This window comes from Colias eurytheme, chromosome 4, assembly GCF_061535395.1.
Source record: "Colias eurytheme isolate Ceu_HAF_F1 chromosome 4, ilColEury1 Martin Lab GWU primary, whole genome shotgun sequence".
NCBI lineage: Eukaryota > Metazoa > Arthropoda > Insecta > Lepidoptera > Pieridae > Colias > Colias eurytheme.
In genome coordinates, this window is record NC_142983.1 from 11,150,516 (window position 1) to 11,173,836 (window position 23,321).

Genomic DNA, 23,321 nt, shown 5'->3' on the forward strand with positions numbered 1-23,321 from the left:
CTGTATAACGACTACTGATTTGAATAAATATTTGCTTCCTTTTATGCTGTGGCTTTATGGTTGAGATCCTCGGGTTTAATAAAGAGGGGGTTTGAGCTTGACGGTGGTAAAAAATATATAGATTTTACAGATTGATGAACATCATCTTTATCAATTCTTAAGAAAAAGAAACAATCGTGTAGAAAGTTCCTACTTTCGTAGAACAACAAATATTTCAAGGATACATGTGACATCAATGATCAAACTCTATTTGATGATGAATTATGTCCTAAATTTTAAGTATAACTTTCGTATTAGATATTTCTATTTGTGTGGTTACTGGTTATCCTAAGTAAAACAAAATACCATAATACCATCGTTTTTGTTTTATTTTATAGAAAATATTCGTAAATAATATTTAAAATGTATAGTAAAAGTAATTTTATATATGTAGTTGACTATATTAAGATAATATGAGGAAGGAAGTGAATGGATATTTATAGTCAATAATGATATAAATAATTGTGAGAAAATTATTCATCATACTACCTTTATATTTTATCCTTAATAAGTGGTTAAAAAAGAACCCATGATCTCTACATCCGATCTTTCTTATTCATGTAAAATTACATCAAAATGTATTTAGCACTTTTGACATTAAAGTTTAATAGAAATCCTTATGGCTTCCTTATATTATCTGTCTTTACATTCTTTCGTTCAGCTCTTAGCATTATATGAAATTATTAATTTGTTTCTACTTATTTTTAATCTGTAAGATTTGTTGTAGATAAAAATTATAAATATACGTTTTCATGACTATGTTAAAAAAAATAAACCGTATTGATATAATAATAATGACTTTATTTTCTTAAAAAACATATTTTTTTGTACATACCGAAAATATAAGTAGAGCAATGCCAAGGGCAGAAAGCAAGTCTGCCTCCAAATTATATAATAATTAAAAAACAACGTTCGAATGCGGAGGTTTTTATTCAGAGCTTTTTTTACAGAGGTCAAATACAAAGGTAAATCAATTATCCATACTCCATACTTAATATTATAAATGCGAAAGTAACTCTGTCTGTCTGTCTGTTACTCAATCACGCCTAAACTACTGAACCAATTTGCATGTAATTTGGTATGGAGATATTTTGATACCCGAGAAAGGAAATAGGCTACCTTTTATTGCGAAATATGTACCACGGGCGAAGCCGGGGCGGACCTCTACTTTATGTATATAGTCCTCAAACATAATTATATAATGCAATTCAATTAATTTTAAACCTTAATAATATTGGAAAGATGAATTCAACTTAATCTTTTAATTATTGTGAAGAACATTTCCTTGTCTTAATATTAATTTTATATGAGTCATGTATTAAGGGTTAATACAATTAAGGGTTGTCACAAACAAAAAATATTTGAAGGATCAATAATTGAATATCTTTATAATTTATATTGAATTTTTGGACTATCTAGAGCCCCCAGGTTTACTCGTTTAGTACCTGGCTTAAAAGTACCCTAAACAAATCTTTGTATGTACTTTCATACGAAGAATAAAATAACATTTTTTTTTGTTAATTTTAGTTAAGTAGTTCGATTCCCGGTCGAAGCAAGTGAATTTTCGAAAATCTTTGAATGCAGTTCTATTTCTTTTTAAAAATAAACGAATGTTTCGTTTCAGCAAAATTTGTATTTCAAGTACTTTCCCTCCAGGGTCCATCGAAAATTACCACACTGTATATACAATACCTTTTATAAAGTGGAGAATACACAAGTGACAACCCTAACGTGACTTATTATATTAACAGTATGCTGAAATGTAATTTCTTCTTCACCATATTCGGTGCTTCTCCGTGACATTTAATACCATAAATGTAGAACTCCAGTATTTTATACTCGAAAGCTTTTATGTGCTTTTATTACACGGTATTTTAAAGATAAATCGATATAAATAAAATTGATGTGTATGTTTGTTGTTAAATAACAGCTTAAATTACTTGACAAAATATATGGGATACCTAGAGTAAAAGGATAATTTAATCAAACAGATGAACCGATTTTAATGTGACTTTCACTTAGAGATAGACTGTAATTATAAGCTACTGTTTTAAGTTACTACTGCTCTACATTACTATATATAGTGGTAGAGTCTATGATGATTTAAACATATATAGTTATCATTCCAAAGATATTATTAAATAATTCTAAACATAGATTCTATTACACATAATATTAAACAAAAATATTACTAAAAATGTGAGTTGCAACTAAGATTATGAAGATGAATCATAGTTTGTAATTCCTTATACATAGTTACTATACTCTTTGGTTTGTAAGATTGTGACGATTTAGGTCAAAAACTACTCGTATTATTTATAGAATCCTTTTACCATTACCGACTTATTATTAACCAAGTAATATAGGCTATTTAATACCGAGACAACCCGTGCGAAGCCTGGGCAAATGGCTACTGTTTGCATGTTCTACATAATATAATTATTTTATTGAATGCTTACAAAAATAAAGGAATGTTCCATATTTAAATATATTATTTCCCTAAAAGAGACACTTTTTTTTTTTTTTTTTTAATTAAAAGACTGTCAAATATCATCTCTACCATATTTTGGTCAAAGGGTTCGACATCCCCTTGTAAAGCCGAATCGAGTGAAAGGTAAAGATATAAAAGTAAGGTGCGCGCGCGCAGCGCCTCCGACTTGACGAAATGGCGGTGGTAGTACGACTGGTATGTGCTTTTTAATTTTATATTTATTAAAAAGTTAATTTAAAAAAGTTCTAGTTTAAATTTTTAAGAAAAAAAAATTTGGCGGCAAAATTTTGACAGATGACAATTCTTTTTTTTTATTTGTGTTGTTGACATGATAAATTAAATTTATTTTAACGCGAATTATACAAAATAATTATTTTAATTAGGTACCTACCTAACTATAAATTTATTTCATTTTAATAAATGAAAAATATATTTGTACGTATTTTCACATTCTAATATTTTTTTTAACTTCGTCTGCATGATTTATAACCATATTTTTATTATTTATTATGTTATATTGGTGCTTATATTTTTGCTAAGCCAAAATTTGTGTTGTGACATAAGTGATAAGTGTTATCAGTGATTCGGACTTGACTAACTGCGCGTACAAGTGAAGTGTAGTGTTTTACAAGGACTTTAAAAGGACTTATGTTTCCGAAAAATGGAAGAGATAAAAAATAGTGTAAATTTAATAACAGTATAGTTGCACAATATTTAAACATAGCATTAAGAGTAAATAATGTCCCTGATAGGATATTAGCGTAGGTACTTTCATTAATTATTTATTAATTTAACTGACAGTTAAGTTTAATTTTAAAGTAAGTACTCAGAATTTGTAAAACCAGACATAAATTGTTTAAAATGACGTTCTTTAAAAGCAGTTTATTATTCAATAACAAAGGAAAATATTATGGTAACCTATAAGTAGATATATATAAGTAAAAACATAAATATATACTTACTTCACATTTATATATTTAACATATCTTAGCCACATATAAATAATACAAACTGGAACGAATCATTATTTATTTCAAATAGTAATACATTATTAATCGTACAGAACTAATAAAAACAGCAAAAAATATTTCTACAAGGAAGTTAATTATTATCTAGAGCATAAATAAATGTGTAATAAAGTGTCTTTCTATTGTTGTATCTTCGAAAACGGCTAAACATACGTTGAAGTTGCTCTAGCAAACAGATAGCCGACATCTCGACATCCTTTATCGTTTGTCCACTGTTAACAGTCTTTATTCATTATTAATAACTCATTTCTCTAAAACTTTACTAATTAACCTTAATCTAATTATAATTAAAACTTATTATAATTAATTGGCGCTCTTATCGCTGTACAGCGAATTCTGTCAGACAACTTGAAGCACGCACTAAAATTAAATGAAATTTATGAAACTTTTGATTTCTTATGTCGGCTGAATAATTACACCAAATTCATTCATCTCATTTGGAACCAAAGCCTGAATTATAATAAACATCTTGAGATAATGTGGACTCAATAAAACTCCGTCCGAAACATTTCTCATGCTCTCCGCCTTTATCGCATTATTTATTACTAGCTTCCGCCCGCGGCTTCGCCCGCGTGGTGTTTATTCGCAATAAAAAGTAGCCTATGTTCTTTCTCAGGGTCTAAAGATTGTCTGTGCCAAAATTCATCAAAAGCAGTTGAGAGGTTTAAGCGGGAAAGCGTAACAGACGACAGACAGATAGACAGAGTTACTTTCGCATTAGTAGGGATTATAAAAAACAGACATTCTCCAAGTTTTGTTATAGACAAAAGTATTGTACGATGTTCTTAAAGATACTAATCACCAGTCGATATCTAGCTTCCTATTTCCGTTATCATCCTGAGAATTCATAACAATTCTCTTATTCCATTTAGTAATAGAAATTATGCATGGAATTTTATAATCTAACCATTTGTGTAATAATGACCCATTTATTACATCATCTTACATGACCGCTGCAGATAAAATTACAGAACATTAATGCTCTAAGTAAAGTTATATTAATTAGGGCTGTCATACCACAGACTATCCTATTCGATCAACCATTACAACAAATTTGAAATGCATACTCTGCCAATGACCTAAACAATCAAACCAGTTATTGATTTAAATTAATATCGTTACTTCTCCTGTACGATTTCATTCAATTTTTTTGTGATTTATCTCAATTTAGGAAAGCTCTGAAATTAGAAATACTTGTAAACAAATAATTAACACATACAAATATTCTAAACTTATATAGAAGTGCTCCCGTTTTATATTTTCGGTATATGGAACCCTAAAACCGTTTACTTAAATAGCATACAATGAATCGAAAACTATTTTTTATTGCTCTAAATTATAGATAGTCTTAATCAATCATAGATTATAGAATGCAGTCAATATTTACGAATATTCAGCACAGATTATACTCGTATTATTTATGGATAGAAACACACAGACAAAGCCGCGAATTGCAAATAGAGAAACAAAAGTATGAAATAGTAAATGTATTGCAAGTGACCTTCTACGCAATAGGCCCACCTTGTTAGTTATTCGTTCCGGACTATTTACCTAATGTACTTTACTCAATTCCGATATAAGTATTTCCACTGCACTCAGTGACACTTCAAACCCTACATTTTGATGACTGAAGAGGCTATCCAATTTGGTAGCATTCTCTTGATGACCTTTCACACTTACCAGACTTATGTAAAGAAGGCTCTATAAAGTTTCTTTTTTATTTAATCTTAGATGTCAACATAAGGGTTAACCTCTATTTGATTTTAATCTTACAAATCTTTAATTTTCACATAAGCCTACAGACATTTTCAATTTTATGTATTTTTATATTTTAAACAATTCTTTAGCGCTACCATGCGCTACTAAAATCCATAGAGCCTTAACTATTCAACAATAAAAACATAAACTTGCAATAATAATTACTGCGTTTTTTGCTATCGCTACCTAGTACTACATATTTTAATTGCTGTCTGTACACAAAGTGAATGTAGCACGTGCTACACGAGACAGCTTCATTCAATGTCACTTGCAAATACTTATGTTTGTGAATTAACGTGTGATAATCGCTTCAATGGAAACTGGCGTTAACAAGATTGTTAGATTTATAGGGCAATAAAATAGTACTTTAAAATATGTATTTTGAACAAATGCCTTAAAATTAAAGAAACAGAATTAAGATTTGAATTTTAACAGAATGCGTTACGAAAAAAATTCGTTGAAATCAAACCTTAACATTAATTATTTTACATTGAGAAAATAATAATTTTCAATCCTTACAATTTAGTTTAATAGTTTATAAAACATATAACATATTCATAACTCTATGAAATAACTCTGTAATCTGGTATCCACGAGACATGTAGATTGATTTCTCAATTAAAATTTATTATCCGTAGAGGCATTCTTAAATATCGTCCAATTTGATTTATTATTTTAAACTATGTTTCAGTTTTCATAGCAACAATATCAAAAGACTAACAAATGTGTATTTAAATAGTAAATATCCGCTTCTTATAATGTTTTAGAATAGCATTCAAAATATTATTGCGATCCTAGTTTATAGCTACGAAAAATTTAAATGAACGCTCATACGTCAGTAGTCTTGTAGCAATTAAATTATTAAATAAAGATCTTTCAGTATTATCCAACAATTATTTTTAAAAACCAACTTCTTTATACCAAATCCCGGAAAGTTTATCTATCTTGCAAACAATTAATAACTTTATGAAACAGCATTACCAAGTGAGCGGTGGTCAAACCGGGCCTGTCCTCTAAACACCGCCCTTTGTGCTAAACTAGTTTTATAAAAATAAGCTACATTTTCTGCTGTCTTATTTACACTTCCTTGAGCATGGAAAATGATTTATTGATCTAAATCGAAATGTTTTTTTCATGATAGGATCAGTTTTCCTATATTTAGAAAATTGTTAAGTACATCCTACTTGTTTTAACTATGTTATTTTTATGTTTATGTACATGTTTTTTATTTAGATCGAATGAACGTACAATCATGTGTGGAATTTTCGTACGCGTTATTTTAAAATTAATCAAATTTAGAAAAAGAGCAAACGATGCTTGACTGTATTTTAACCATAGAGCATAATTTGTAATCTCTAGTGTTTTAGGTACCTGGTAATACCAGTTATATTCAAAATTCAAATTGCTTTATTTATACTGTGGTGTAAACACTATAAAGTATATATATAAGTTATTTTTAAGTAACTAAGTACGAAATTGGCTTATGACCGTTAAAATAACTTTATTACGAAGTACCAACACGTAAAGTAACTCAACCGTGACTAGTTGGATTCCAAGTTACAAACTTACGTCATCTTATAAAAATTCGTGAAATTCCTATATTTCATTCATATATTTAATTAAAAGTACAATAATCACGCAATATTATTGCGAATTAAACATTTCCACATATTGTTGAAGAAATATGACGAAAATACTGTTAGTATGGAAACAAAATAGTTATATAGGTATACCGAGGCCAAAATAAGATTCCAAATTACAATTTTTCTTTTATAGATTTATATATAAAGTAAATTAAATAATTCTCGAAGCTTTGTTAGTGTAATGAAGCTTTATTAGTAAATAACATTGATCACGGAAAATAACTATATCAAATACACTGATCTTTACTCCTAAATTTATAAAAAAACATCGCTAACGCCCTTATATTTCGGTAAAATTAATTGAATGTCAAAACCTAGATTAACATAGAGATACATAATGTTTCCACAATTTTTATCCCTAATAAAGAATGCAAAAATATATCTGCTTTTAAAAATATAATTAGTTCTTGAACCACACCGGTCATACGGCGTGACAATAATCATTTTATAAAATATTAACTTATGTAATAAAATAGTGAACAAGGTTAAATTTCACTTACGAATTATTACTATGTAAGGTTGGATACAATACCTATGTTTGAGAATATTTACCAAGAAACTTTTAAATATTCACAACACGATTATTGCGACAAATTTACTTGAAATTTTAATTAGTATTTTTTTTGGGAGAAAAAATATGTATAATTTCATTTTAATGTACAATTAAAACATACGTAATTGTAACATTAAAAAAATCCCTAATATATTATGTGTTTATTTTTTATTTAGTATATTCAATAAAAATACTATTTTATATTTATTGATTTATTACTTATCTGTATTCCAGGTTATATTAGCAATATGCGCGTGCGCAAACGCGCAGTACGCGGAGGAGCGCGCGCCGCGGTACATCGCGACCGAATCGAAAACTGCCCCGCCGCCACCTGTAGCCATCCTTAAACAAATTAATAGGTAAATATATACTTTACATGTGAAAATAAGCCAAATTATGAATAGGTAGCCTCTAAAAATATAGGTAGAGCTGGTTATGTATACCACCACCACCACAGTATAGGTAACGTCTAAAAATATATCAAGAGCTTTTTTATGAAAGTATAGATGCACAGAGTTAACCATGTTCCTTATTTATTTCTTTTTTATTAGATGTTATTACAGCAGAAATGCATGAGTCCTGTAGCTAAGACCACGCCACCCACCATTTCAATCAATCTAATCCTTCATTAACACTATAGGTTAACATAATTTGCCTATTTTAGTTACATAGAGCAAAATATCACAACTACAGTCTTAGACAATTACAGTATATATATCTTTTTCGGTATTAAATATGCGTTACTTACGCCTGATATTACAACACCACGTTTTATTGACATCTTCAATCTAAAAATACAATACCAATTTGTGGTTAAATCTGAAGAAAACTAATTCAATTTCAGGCACAATGAGGATGGTTCGTACACATACGGCTATGAAGGTGGTGATGGATCCTTCAAAATCGAGACCAAGTCGCCCAGTGGAGAGGTGAAGGGGAAATATGGATACAAAGATGATACTGGCAAGGTGAGATATTAAAAGCTATGTTATGTGTCTTCATTTTATTCTGTATGGGAAGAAATTATATTCAATTTTTCCCATACGGAAAAAAATTAAAACATTAGTATTTTTATTCTTCATTTTTGCAAGAGAGTCGTAAATTAAAGTTTTGAGTTACAAAAATAAAAAAATAAACAGAAAACAAGGAATCAAACGGCTAATAGTATTTGAATGTACGTACCTACACTATTAAAAGACGATAAATTAAACATCCCTTATTTTCTCTACAATTATTTTCCACCAGTTTGAAAATGGCTCGTTCTTTTTTTCTCTGTTATTAAGCAAAACATGGTGTCTATATAAATTACATTTCTGGAAACTTTTGATGAAATGTAAATTTTTATTAATTACTTCTAACTAGAGTCATATGTGTAAAAGAAAGCTCTATTTGCGTAGCAACTATTTTATATCTGAGTGTGTGTGTTTTTTTTATATTGTATATTTATTTCATATAACAAGATCCTTATTTCTAATTACAGCTACGTGTGGTCGAGTACGGAGCGAACAAGTATGGTTTCCAGCCAGCTGGCGAGGGGATCACAGTCGCGCCCCCCACTCTGGTCGACGAGTCCACCAGGGATGAAGGCTTGAGACCTAGCAAGAACCAGGTATGAATTTTTTTCAAGAAGAATTAGAATAATTATTATCAAGTAGGATAGGAGCAATTATTTATGAATTGTGAAATCTAACCTTCTTTTTCATATTTTACGGTACTAACATATTTTAAAAATATTTTAAAAGTGAAGAATGCGCATTGTACATGTACATGATTTAACATAACACAATAATTATAAAAATGTGATTATAAAGCACAAAATATCAGGATGTTAACGTAACTGCAAAAAATATTTCTTCTGTAACATATTTTTCTATACAACAGCAGGGCGGCCGCTCCCAATACCGCGCGCCCGCTCAGTCTATCGACTACGACTACGACGAGCCGGCGCCCCGGCCCGCGCCCCGCCCCGCGCCCCAGCAGTACCGCCCTGCGCCCCAACCCGCGCCCGCGCCCCAACAGTACCGCCCCACTCCCGCGCCCCAGCAGTACACGGCGCCCCAACAGCAGTACAGGCCGCAGCAGTCCGCGCCTGCGCCACCTAAGGTAAACTTAACACGAACTCGATCTCATACTCAAACTCAAATACGCAACCAAACTTAATACGAAGTTAAACTTAAATACAAACTCGCTTTTTAAAAGGTAAGCGAAAATACACAAACTCAAACATTTCTGTGTTCGAATAGACTTCTTATAGAAGCGCTTTTGAGTCGTTAAAACACAGAAAGAAAGCTTTAACTAAGTATCATAATAAAATATTTTCTAACTAATCTTTGTCATTGAAAAAAAAACATATACGAAAGAAAAGATATATTGCCATAGACAAACAAACAAAGACTGCAAAAAAGGTTATACGTGATACCAACAAGAGAAGGACAAGAAACTAGACAAAAAGGGCGGACATTTCTTGGCGGTATTATATACAGCACAGCGACATTTGTTTTATTAAGTATTAAGGTATTGCATAGCTTTTGAGCGCGGGGACCGAATCCAGAAATTCCGTAACGAAAAACTTCACGCTCCCCACTCCGACGGGCACGGAGGTGTGGCTTGAAGGCGGAGCATGCAATAGCTTTACCGCGGCAGTCCCCTAGTGCCACACGTACTATTTTTTTAAAGTAAAACATATCAATGTACAAATCACCGCGTGCATGTAGGTTGTAATGGCTTTCCGCCCGCGGCTACGACCGTATAGTAAACCAATTCCCATGGAAATTAAAACGCATCTAACTAACCAAAGATCATTAAAATACGTTTAAGTTATAAATGGTAACTTACATGGCATTGCTTTACATAATCTACTCTCTATCATAAATGCGAAAGTAATATTTATTTATTTACTTTTTATTCAATACTGCTCTGAAATAATTTAACTAGGAACTTAATCGAATTATAAATTAAAACAAATGGCGGTCTTATCGCTAACTAGCGATTTCTTCCAGACAACCAGACGGAAGGAAATTAGTTAGAGGAGAGGAATAGGACAAGTATACAGGGTGTAATCGTTAAGTGTGCGCAGGCAATTACTCGAAACTATTAGGCCTCTTTTCCATTACACGGTTGTTCAAACGTACGGTGTGTAAGCCGTACGGTTGAAAAAACGTGCTAGCTTGTACATGATACGACAAAATCACCGCGCGAGACATTGGTAAGTACGGGCTAGTAGCGCTTTTTACTCGGGCTGTGTAGGACGTGCTGCGTCATGAATTTTCTTACGAAAAAAAAGATTATAGTTGCTTATTACATATATAGGAAAAAGAAAATAGAAAAAAAAGGGAAGTAAGGTTTTGGATACATCCAATTCCACTTAAATCTTCCAATGTGGGCTGGAAATGAATAAATATTTCTTTCCAGGAATCATATTTAAGCCGCTTATTTTTATAATCGTCGATGGTCTTATCCCATATTACAGGCCTTTCTTGAATCAAAGTAATTAATAATTCTTGATTTATGTTCATTTTATAATAAAATCGCGAAACAGCGTATATAAGCGGTCACGAATCCGTGCGTACGTCCGGCACCGTCGACACACCCCGATAGACTGCCATACAACCATAGAGAGTAGTATATTCTTTGCATACAACACTGGTGAAAATCACGCCGTGCGTAGACGCGGCGCGCCGAGGGGCAGTCACGGCGCACGCGGCCGCGGCGCCGTGCCTTGGCGCCACCGTGCATGTCGACAAGCTCATTGTATAGTGATCCATACCACACTGACGACCGTGCCTACACGCGGCGAATTAACCGTAGATTTTCACGGCGAGAAACCGTGTAATGGAAAAGAGGCCTAAACAGATATCAAAAAACTTTAAATTGATTTTGAAAGTACTATACCTAATGAGTAAAATGACGATAATAACTTTTTTTAAATAAAACTTAGAAATATCCAAAAATGTTACATGAAGCGCTCCCATACATTTTATTTCCCATACATTAAAAAAAGTTATTATTGTCATTTTACTCATTAGGTTCGATATCAGTCTAAAGTTTTTTGATATCTGCAATACTTACGGAATAATCGCCTGTGCACACTTAACGATTACACCCTGTATATCGGTTTAAACAAAACCCTTTCTCTCTCCAGCCGCAGTTCTTCGCGGGAGCAGCCCCGGCCCCCGCGGAGGAGCTGTTCAGCCCGGCGCCGGCCGCGCGCCCGCAGCAGTACCGCCCCAAGCAGGACTTCAGGCCCGCGCCGCAGCCGCAGCAGTTCGCGCAGAGACACACAGAGGTAGTTACATTTGTATAATATTTATTTGGATGAGATGTTACGATTTCACTAAAAAACTGTTTGACCTATACGAGCATAAAATACCTTTACTAGTAAATACATACGTAAGTCTTGTGTCTGTTTAGTGTAGGAAATTCCATAAAATTTACAATTTGAAATCAATATAGCATTTATTTTCTATAATTTGTCATTTAACTAACATAAATAATTAGATATTTGTATCGTTTGATTTATTATAATTTAAGTCCTTTCACGGGTATCAAAATATCTCCATACCAAATTTCATGAAAAATGATTCAATAGTTTAGGCGTGATTGAGTAACAGACAGACAGACAGAGTTACTTTCGCATTTATAATATTAGTATGGATGTAAACTTTTACTAGTGGTTATTTATTTTGCCACCTACACCTCTACTACACTATTCCTATTGACATTTTCATCATGTGATTGATGTTGATGTTCTTAGCTACTATTACTACCTATGTAATAACAACTTTGGGGAGACCTACGTCCAACAGTTGACGAACATTTTCGAAAGAACTACTTAGATTAATTTTTCTAATGTAATTCTCAATTCCCAGGTGGACTTCAACCAGGACTTCGCCCCCTCCGCGCCGCAGCCCCGTTTCCCCCCCAACCAGTTCCCCCCACAGAGAAACCAGCCTTACTCCATGTTAGACGAACTGCTCAAGGAATACGCGCTCCCGAAGGGGGGAGCAGCCGCCGTACACGACATCACGTTTGGATCCTATTAGTTTAAACCAATTTGTAAATATTTAGTGTTTTGTATTTGTAATTAAATGAATATTTAGTTCCCAATGTTGTTGTTTTATTTTAATAATAGCTATACAGCATAAAGTAGGTCTGAATATTATAAATAATTCTTGGTGAATAATGGAGTTACGAATTTATAGATAATAACCATGATACACGTAAAATTAAAGTATATTTGCATAGCTATGTTAAAAAAAAACATTAAACATGTTTCTCTATGAAAGAGACTTCATTCAAACATCTTTAGTCTTTACGTTTATATTATATTTTATATTATTATTTTTAATCATTTTTCTTTCATTCCTGTGATTTGGCACTTACGGTAAAAATTGAATTAATAAAATTCAGATCTATAAATTTTAAATCAAACTAAAATTTAATTTTAATTAAATTCCTGATTTTTATTACACCTACATAAGTAGTGCTACGAAAAAGTCAGGTAAGAGGTAAGTGTTTATTATATATGGCAAATGACGGCCATATGGCTCTAAGCCATCTCTGCCAGGCAACCTTCAGTATTCAATCGTAGCACATTTCCTGGTTACTTACTTTAAAACTGATGATTAATCATTATTCAGGAAATAAAATAGCAAGTGGTTTATAACTGTACATATTTTCACTTTAGATGCTACGATGATAGAAATTTCCTTTGGTTTTACTACAAAAAAATAGATATCTCTTAATACCCTGTAATTACAGTTGAAATTAGAAAATTTAACTCCATAGATAGGTATTAATTAAACACACGTATATATTCATATACAGTTGTATATAACTAAATTTGAGACAAATAAGGGTGTTATGTTTTGCAGAAAAACTGGTCTTTTTTCGAAGTGGCTTATATATTTGACTAGCTATGCCCCGCCGTTTTATCCACTATGCTCTGCTCCTATTGGTCTTGGAGCTTATAGCCTTCGTCGATAGATGGGTTATCTTACAGTAACACTGAAAGAAATAACCGTAGTTACTGAGATTAACGCGTTCAACCATACAAACAAACTCTTCAGCTTTTTGATGTATTTGTGTCTAATATATTCACTCCTTAACACCCAAATTTACACAACAACAGTTTAAAACAAATGCATACTCATATTATGATATTACAACAGCAAGCGACATCCATTGTAATATTTAACAAATCCAAAGTCGGAGGCCGTGGGACTCGCTCCCATGGAATCAATGTACTAACAATATACCTCTTACTCGACACATATGGTTATTCCCATTGCATTGAGTAATAGTGGATTTAATTCAGTATATTGTGTGTTATTACGTATTATGACCTCGTTAGGATTGACCCGAATAATTAGTAAGTCTTCTAAAGAAAACTATTTTTTGTGGCGCTACAGATCATCCTGTTTCTATGGTCTATTCTACCGTAATTAAACACCAGGCCCAGTAGACAAAGTAACAATTACAAAACGATAACGAAGTTAGAAATCGCAAAAATGTATGGGATTGACATACGCCGCGTTAGATCACGTGGTCTATCTAATGTCAATCCCATACATTTTTACGATTTCTAACTTCGTTATCGTTTTGTAATTGTTACTTTTTCTAAGGCCCCAGGTTAGAGATACAATATAAATGATTTCTAAAATATTCAAGGTCAATCAAAAGATTAACAATAGGTACTTAAAAATCAACATTAATTACAAACATTATCAATTTGCTACATTTTCCGATTTACTAAATATATGCTAATACAAACGAATTATATTATCTAACTAACTAACTAATTTAAACTTGAAGCTAAAAATGCTCGGAATATTTCGAATTTACATTGCACCAGATCTTAAAACAATTATAATGTCAGGCGCATTCAATTGTATAAAAACTAGTGTAGATTGTATGTTAATATTTAAAATAAAATGTAGACTTTTGCAAGAACCGCCGCCGTGAAGGCTGCCCATTGTCATTGTTTACACATGGACTCAATTTGTTTTATTTGGTGGCACAATTATTCTTCAGTGTAAATACATATGGCAAGTTACCATTCTGTGATGTAAACAAATAATATAAAAATGCATTTTAGTACAGAAGAGCTTTGAGCTGAAGCTAATTTTAAAGCAAACGATTATTAAATCAAGAAATCTTTTCAAAAAATACATTTCTAGAGTTCTCATATATCAGCCTCAGCCTAGGTTTGCAGCAAAACTGCTAATCATATTTCACCTTCTTTAAGTTTTGTTTTCAGAGAAGCCTAATTATGCCTATATTCGATCTATTTCTAATAAAATATATGAATCCAATTTGTTAATAATCCAATTGTTAACTTACTTCGCTTTTTCGGAATGACTATAAATTGGTATCAGAATTAAGTACTACGAAATTAGCTTGTAAGTTGTAAGTACCAACTAATTCATTTCAAATATCTACACATCTCTAATTTGTCTGAATGAATATGGTGTTTCTTATCATTGATTTAATCTTATGATAGTGCAAGAGTCGAAGAAGATAAAAATAATTAAAAACTATTGTTACTTTTAATTAAACATGCAATGTACTTAAATACGAGATTATTATGGAAGTAACTTTAAAAATGTTTTCTAAATATGTATTTGAATAATGTTTTCTATGTATTATGATGTGTAGGTAATTCTGTATTGTCATAGATACTGTGCCTGTGTTAGTGTGTTAGTTTCCCCAAATATATAATCTGTGTAAAAAAGATTATTTATTTATTTAATAAAACATAACTAACGTTTATTATTAAAAAAATACTTTCAAACATAAATGTAGGTATGCTCTGCTTCCACATTTTTTTTGTTTAATGCATCTATCTAAAGTTGATGTGCCAACATGAAGGCGCTAAAAGCATTAATAAATATTACACAATCAATTAAAACATCTTTCCTGTATTCATAAACTGCTCCAGATAAAATAACATGCCGACCGTGGGAGTGTTAAGTATATCGAAATATGATGTACTAGAATAAAACAATAGATGAGCTTGCATGTATGTTACCTATGGGTTATGAAATATGTCTAGACTAACAAGTCTAGAGCGGTAAAAACCATATCATCTCTGGTTGGTTTTTACCGCCCTTAAAGATATTGTCTTGATTATAAAAAATGTTGATATGAAACCAATATGAAATGCTTAGATGAAATGCATGACGAGTAGGGATGAATTATTGTTTTCTTGATGTATGTGTTAGTACGAGTAAATGGTTTGGGTGATAAAGTTGATTTGAATCAAGTACTAGTATATTCTCAGAAATAAATCTGCAACTTCGTGTTTACTATGTTTCAGTTTTGAGAGGCTATTCTGTTAACTATTATAAGAAAATGTTTTGATAACGGTTTCGTTATTATTATGACATTTCTATGACTTGTTTTTGTAGCTTTGTAGCTGACTGTAAATATTTGTCTATATCTTACATTTCAATATTTTGCATATTACATATTAAAAAAAATAGTTTCTAATACATATTAACTATATGTTCGTGTTGATTATTTGTTTAAGAATGAAATAAAACAGACTCCATTATTAAAAAAGTGTATTAAAAATCCTATACTAACCTATTTACAAAATATCTTCTATTAATATTGAGTATTAAATACTTATTACGTTGATTTATTATCTGTGGACCCTTCTTCACCGAGAATTTGAATGTTCCTCACCTGTTTCCTTGGTGCAGCTGTAGTTAGCTCAGTGGCGGGAGCTGGTGTCGGAATATAGTCGGGATTTATCGCTAATATCAACATTTTCAACAGCAAAGCCTCTCTGACTTCCACCGGCAAATATTCTGGCTCTTCTATATTATTAGATGCAGACGAAACACTATCGTATGGCCTATATCTCCTTCGGGGCACGTAGCGTTGACTTTCGTATTGATTCTCGTAATTCTGGTTAGAATAATCTTGCCTGTAGTCGTAGTCGTATCTGTCCTCATCGTAACGCCGTTGGTATTCATCTTGTCTGTACTGTGGCACATAAGGATTTGGCATGAGCTGATCCATCAGCGCTTGCAGACGATTCTGTCGAAGCATCAGAATGTGTAGCAAGCGTCTAAAATCCCGCGTGCTCACTGGAGCTGTGATGGAATGCATTTCTTCGTATGGATCGTACCGCTGGACAGGCTGGCGATAAGGATTCACAAACCTTGCTTGGTAGCCTTGTATTGGAACTCCCCTTTCGTCTACTGGAATGGGGATCAGACGCACTGGTCTCACCTCGTACGGCACTGTCGCTGGATCGTGAACTGTCGCCTTCTGTGTATTGTCCTTTAGAATGCGCGGCTCCAGTACTTTGTCCTCGTATTCATATTGGAGAAAGGGCCGCGTATTGCCGATGGGTATTGGAGCTCCTGGATTGTCTCGTAAATACTGATCAGTGCGGAAATGTACAGTCGCTGGTCTGCGGTATACAGGCTGGTTGTAGAATCTTTCAGGGTGATCTCTTGGATTAATATGAACAACCGGTACTGGATTCGAAGTCACTACGTTGTGTTGATCGTATGATATTCTGCCCGTGTTTGCTTCGATGTTGGTTTCTTGATGTTGTAATGGTATCTCTTGATACTCTTGTTGTATTTTCTGTCTCGCATGTAGCACTGGGTTTATTTGTATTAACCTAGGACGGGCTGTGGTTGTTGTAAATAATGGTCTTATAGTTCCATGAGACAAATGACCTCCATACACGTCGGTGGAGTCATCACCCATCGATTGCTGCAAACTCACCATGTGATGATTGTGGCTGGTGCTCGATAATTGACGACGTATTCCGTTTGATTTTATTTCTGTTACCTTTTCTGTCACTTCTTCATACACTGGTTTTAAAGTTGTAGGTGGTTTTGTTGTTGATTTCGGTATTTGATCGTCTGACACTGAAGCTGAAATTGGATTCGATATTTGTGTCACGGGCCTTGCATCTTCTTTTCTATATGCGTGCAATACATTTGTTGTTGACTCTTGAGGTTTTATCTTTTCAGTAGTCGCTTCAACAGTTGGTGGTCTTGTGGATGAGACAGGTCTTCTTCTCGGTATCGGTTGTATTACAGTCCCTCTTGTTGTAGCACTACTCCTTGTTGGATACACAATAGTCGCAAGCGGTCTCCTAGTTGTAGATGAAACAGTTTTATTCATTCTCACTACCATCGTTGGCGTAGTAGGAGTTGTTGTCACAGGTATAGGTGTGCTTTCACCATTAGATGTATATGTCACACGTTTGATCTCACCGTCATCAGCGATATATCCAAACGTACCTTTAACGTTTCCAAGCACATCCCGACTTTCGATCTTAAACGTTCCATCATTCGCTTCGTAACCAATGGTGTAAGATCCGTCTTCATTCAGCCGGCGAATCTGCTTGACGATCTCCACTTTAGACGGGTCACCAGTTTCGCTGGCCTTGAGAATTTCTTTCGTAGAGTTCGACGGTAGCACAGGTGGTTCGATCTTAGTGTCATTTTTGTTTTCCGCGAGCGGTATAGCAATATTCGTAGTGACGCATGTGAGTAGTATGAGGAGGATCATCTCGGTAGGACGACGGCAGCCACATGACGGCTCTACGGCGTCGGCCGCGAACACTGCTCCCCTATATAAAATATAATGCCCCACTCGTATCCCAAGCGTGCGAACGTCTTACGCAAATAATGCTATTGTTGTCACTACATTATCTAAAGCGGGAAATCTTTTTTCTATGCAGTGCTGTAAGGTCCCAATTGTTTAATTGTCCATTCCGTGCGTACGTCGTAAATAGTATTGAAGCATTCTTTTGCGTATTTGAATTCATCATTCATCAGTTGTTAGTTAAATATTATTAGGTGTGCAATGTTCTAATTGCTCGATTGTTTGGGTTACATTTCTCACGGTGCGGGTTCAATGCCAGTTATAATAAGTAGCTTTCAATCCAGATAATATTAAATTTGCCTTTCCTAAGTACTCGAATTAATTCTAGTGTTACTAATTCGAAATGGGTAGCACACAAAGGGCATTAAATGTTATGAGAATTTCCTCAATTTCGAACCCTTTGCTAGTGCTATAATTTGATTCAGATCTGCACAATAATGAATGCTATAATGTGGGAACTGCAATTTTTCGGATTAAGATACCAGTGAAGCGTTGAACACTAATTTTAAAGAGCACTCCAAGGAATATTAGACCGTAGCAACTTGCATGAAGCGTGTAAAAATATTAAATGGTCCCACTATTACATCTAAAGTTGTGCAAAATAGTATAATTTTTTTCTATATTATCACTAGCTGTTGATAAATAACAATTAAGAAAACTAGAATTATACTACTAAGACTATTCTAAAACTATTTGTTTTGTATGTTTTATGAAAATTATCCTATCTTGTAAGTAATCATAATTACTTGAAAAAAAGATCAAGCTTAAGAATGTTTTCAATAGTCGCCTTTATTTCAAAAATATTATTTGCTTTAAAACTTTATTTATGAAATCTGAAAAATTTGTACGCCATCTTGTGATAAATCTCAGAACTCAGTAGATTAATGAACTTATATGGTACACTTGCCTTTCACTTCGAACAACTACTTTTATGAATACGTAGTCTATGAATAAAATAAAATACCATAGAGTGCTCTGTAGTCAATACTGAAAAAAATCTTATAATGAACATAATAATATCAAGGTGTTACAAGAGTTATAATATGTTTGCATAATAATTGACGAGCAAATAATATTATTACAATTGGATCCATCTACTGTAAACTAAGATGTTGGAAATTTTTTAACAATATAAATCTGTGAAAATAAATTTGTCATGTATTTTTAATGAAAAATGTGATCATGTCGTCGAAAATATATTTTATCTTATTAATTTATTAGATTTTTCAATGGTTTGCTTATCATAATATATCTCCTTTACTTCATTAATATTAAGAAAGGTTGTAGGCATTAGGTATTATGAACCCCAACTATCTAATCTTAATACTATTATAAAGGCGAAAGTTTGTATGGATGTATGGATGTATGGATGTATGGATGAATGGATGTATGGATGTTTGTTACTCTTTCACGTAAAAACTACTGAACCGATTACAATGAAATTTAGCACACATATAGAGGGTAACTTGGATTAACACATAGGATAGGTTTTATCCCGAAAATCCCACGGGAACGGGAACTATGCGGGTTTTCCTTTGAAAACGCGGGCGAAGCCGCGGGCGGAAATCTAGTATAGAATATGTAGGACCGATCAATTATTGCATTTACCACTGGGATTATATTCCCAATTCTCATACCAATTACTAAATAATTAATATGCATAATCATAATTGACAATGGTATCGAAATGTCCCTTGAGGTTTATGCTGTAATATGACTTTCGCCCATACCTAAGGTACAGGGCACTAGCTATGATATTTCTCAATGCTAACTAAAAACGTCGTATTGATCTATATTTATAGCAACTAGCTGTGCTCAGCGGTTTTACCCTCAATACTCTGCTCCTATTGGTCTTAGCGTAATGATATACAGCCTTCTTCAATAATACGACACATCTTACCCTGAAAGAATATATAAAAGCGTGACCAACCAAACAAACAACTATATTGTATTTTGCTTTTTATGTCATTTAGTAATAGATAGGGTTACCTGAAGCTAGGCACTACTATGCCCATTTTTTGTGTTTGTAGGTATATATCTCTATAAAGTCTGTCATTCATATAATCAAGCAGAAAACACAAATTAACATTTGCCCAGTAATTGCTCTACTGTCTATATTATTCCTCTTATAGAGTTTAAACTATCATAGGTACAATACAAGAAAATAAAAATAAAATCCTGTCAGTTGACAGTTCATACTATCTATAAAGGAAACACAAGATTCCACATACTTGCAATTCTTCGCATATAATCATCATGGTACAGACCAAGGTATTACTATCTGTGCTCAAGGTAAGCAGCTCCATGGGATGTCACATATGGGATTCAGGAAATAAACCGGTAAAATTATGAAAGCATAATTATTGCTATGTACTTTTCAATGAAGATGTATGTTTTCCAATTTAACAGTGTTTTGCCATTATTGTTTTTTGTTCGGATGTTGTTCTTGGTGGAATTTAAATTATTGCCATTATTGCTTTCTCTTGTATAACTTCGTTAGCGTTTAGCTACTATTATGTATTCTGTGTCTTCGTTCCACTCATAAAGTGATATTATTTTGTTTCTTGTTCTTTTTACTGTTGTTTCACGTTTAAATTAGATTCTAAAATCAGCAATCAAGTAAGCGTTTTATTATTAAGTGCTTTTAAATTATACCATTAAAATTAATGTAACAAGAAATGCATTTTCACCATTACACACTTTAACTGTTTAAAATAATATAACTATTAGCTCTGTCCACATTAGAGTACTCGAAAGTTAAGAGCTTTTTCAAATTTCAATTCTCTGTGCCTAATTGTTATTTATGTGACATATCCATTATGCTTCTACAATTGAATGAAAATGAGTTTGAGATTAATTTGAAATTTCATTGAAATTAATTCATTTTATTTACTAGACTAGGTTTCCGCCCGAATGAATGAAAAAATGAATTTTCAATGAAAAACCCGCATAGTCCCCGTTCATTTCAACTTGTTATATATTTTTTCTAATTAATATGATAAGCTGTATGCAATATTACACCACGCGACACTGGCATGCGGAAACTAACCTCTTTATTGAATTACTAGGCCATATCTTGTAATCATTATGATGTTATTACGCACCGTTCCGTTCTATAAAATTATGCATAGGTTAGCTTATTAATGTATGACGATGTTTCAATGTAATTGCAGGTGCAAGTGTTTTTTTGATAGCCTTTTTTTGGTTGGAATGAAAGCTTTTTATGAGGATAAATTGGCTAAGAATAATGATTATTTTCAACTTACTATATCGTTTTTTTGTGTTATGAAAGATTAAAGGTAATGATTATGAGGTATGAGGTAATTTGCATTGCTTACTTTTAAATTCTTAGCTGATAATTGAATGAAATAAATCTGTTACTTTTCTAAATATTTTAATTACGAGAGATAGAAACCAATTTCAATGTATTTTTTTTAACTAATCAATGTATTGCTTGTTATTGTTTGTGACTTATTTTATTTTACTCTCGTAAGCTCTCATATTCAGAAACCTCAATAAAACAACACAATTATTTATTATAAAAGTATAATTTATTATAAAACAAAAAAATTACAAAAATCGCTACATTTAAATTTACACTGCCCAGATGTTACGGGTGCACTTATCACTAATTGACATATGTACAGTCCAACACACCGCACTTGTACTGATTATGGCCGGACGGTGTCGGGGTATTCGCTAGTCTATATTTGGATGCCATGACCCCTGAGGAAGGCGTCTATTTGCCCCGTGGATACTGATTCTCCTCCTCTCGGTACATAGTAATATTGGGGAGATTGTGCCCTTTGAGATTGTGCTGGTTGTATCGATAGTCTTTGGGCCTGGGCTCTCGCAGCAGCCCGGTCCCTTTGCAATTGGCTCTGTTGCAACTGTTGTTGCTGAGCGAACAGCTGTGCTGAGTTCTGATACTGAGATTCAGCTTGCTGCCTTTGATACGCTTCTTGCGGACTCGCTTGCACTTGTCTGTATGGACTTTGACCGCTTGGGATTTGTGGGGAAGGAATAAATGGCCTGGATTGCTGCTGTGCCACATAAGGCTGTAATCTCTGGTTCAAGTTTAGTTCCCCTTTAGTTTGCGGTAAGCTCTGGAAGAGCTGAGTGTTATATTGTCCGCTTGACGGATCGAAGACTAGTTCAGAGGAGTATAACGGATTGCCACTTGGAGAAGGATTAGCAGCAGTAGACCTGGTTGGAGCCAAATCGGCGGGAGTTGTCGACTGAACTTGGTTTTCTCTGTGGAATTTCGCGAATTCAGCCGCAAAGTCGATCTGGCTCGGTCTAGCTGGGACAGGGGCGGGGGAGGGGGAGTAGTTCGGTTCGGGACTGTATTGGATCTGGGGTTTGGGGGTCACTTGCACAAGCTGTGGTCTGAAGGTAGTGGCTGGGGGAAGAGCTCTAGCGGTAGTGGGGATTGGGACAGGTCGGGGGGTGATCGCGATCTGTTGAGATGGGTAGGAAGGTCGTAGAACTGGTCGAGCTGGTTGTGGTCGTTGTACCACACGCTGTCTGATGTGCTGCAGAGGTTCTTCTTCTGGTTCCTCATCCGCGTCTCTGAAGTCGTTCTGGAAGTATGTAGTGGCCGGTCGGGAGGTGGTCGGTCGGAGAGCCGGTCGGGTCGGGTAGTTCGGTTCACCGTCATCTCGTTCAGCTGATTCTGGTCCGTGTTGTTCCGATTCTTCGTCTTCGTTCGGTTTGTTGGGGTCGCAGGGGTTGCCAGATACATAGGTGAATTCTCTTTTATTGCCGTCGGGGTCGATGTACCCGTATTTGCCCCGGACTACACAGTCGGTGCCTCTGGTTTCTTCCTTGAAGGAACCGTCAGCGGCTTCGTAGCCGAACGTGAAGCTGCCGTCGTCGTTTACCTGGAACATAAGTGCGACATATTATGTTAATTGAACGTTTCCTGACGTAACATAATTTGTGTAACAAAAACACGTAATGATGAATGCACACGCGATTTAATTGCATCGCTAATAGCGCAATGTACATGCGGTGTGTTTTACCGATTATCTATTTAATTGTAGTCTAGTTTTTTATGCAATTAATTTGAAATTCTTCCAAGTATATGACTACTAAAATAAGTATTGATAGCTGCTAAAATCAACTTCTCAAAAGCCTAGACGAGTGATATCCCAGAAAGTTAAAAATAA

General features: G+C 33.7%; 3 protein-coding genes across 3 annotated transcripts in view; 1 reads left to right on the forward strand and 2 right to left on the reverse strand.

Annotated features, from left to right (window-relative positions):
- The first annotated feature begins 2,637 nt into the window (after positions 1 to 2,637).
- LOC149909215 (uncharacterized) lies at positions 2,638 to 12,618 on the forward strand. The gene is made up of 7 exons (XM_090101437.1): positions 2,638 to 2,725; positions 7,747 to 7,871; positions 8,357 to 8,480; positions 8,993 to 9,121; positions 9,394 to 9,615; positions 11,654 to 11,797; positions 12,381 to 12,618. Exons 1-7 carry the CDS (start codon positions 2,705 to 2,707, stop codon positions 12,552 to 12,554), a joined length of 939 nt encoding a protein of 312 aa, XP_089957563.1. The 5' UTR covers positions 2,638 to 2,704; the 3' UTR covers positions 12,555 to 12,618.
- Positions 12,619 to 16,062: 3,444 nt separating this feature from the next.
- LOC149909216 (uncharacterized) lies at positions 16,063 to 18,108 on the reverse strand. Its single transcript, XM_090101438.1, has one exon. The coding sequence runs from the start codon at positions 18,052 to 18,054 to the stop codon at positions 16,144 to 16,146; it is 1,911 nt and encodes a 636-aa protein (XP_089957564.1). The 5' UTR covers positions 18,055 to 18,108; the 3' UTR covers positions 16,063 to 16,143.
- A 3,571-nt stretch (positions 18,109 to 21,679) lies between these two features.
- Positions 21,680 to 23,321, reverse strand: part of LOC149909217 (uncharacterized) — a 33,702-nt gene continuing 32,060 nt past the window's right edge. The window contains exon 4 of the mRNA XM_090101439.1: positions 21,680 to 23,033. Coding sequence (XP_089957565.1) covers positions 21,855 to 23,033 — 1,179 coding nt within the window. The 3' untranslated portion in view covers positions 21,680 to 21,854. The remainder of the gene's footprint in view (positions 23,034 to 23,321) is intronic.

Coding starts and splice junctions, on each gene's coding strand:
- LOC149909215 (XM_090101437.1), top strand. CDS start 2,705: ATGGCGGTGGTAGTACGACTG. Junction 2,726..7,746: donor TGGCGGTGGTAGTACGACTG/GTATGTGCTTTT, acceptor TCTGTATTCCAG/GTTATATTAGCAATATGCGC. Junction 9,122..9,393: donor TGAGACCTAGCAAGAACCAG/GTATGAATTTTT, acceptor TCTATACAACAG/CAGGGCGGCCGCTCCCAATA.
- LOC149909216 (XM_090101438.1), bottom strand. CDS start 18,054: ATGATCCTCCTCATACTACTCACATGCGTCACTACGAATATTGCTATA.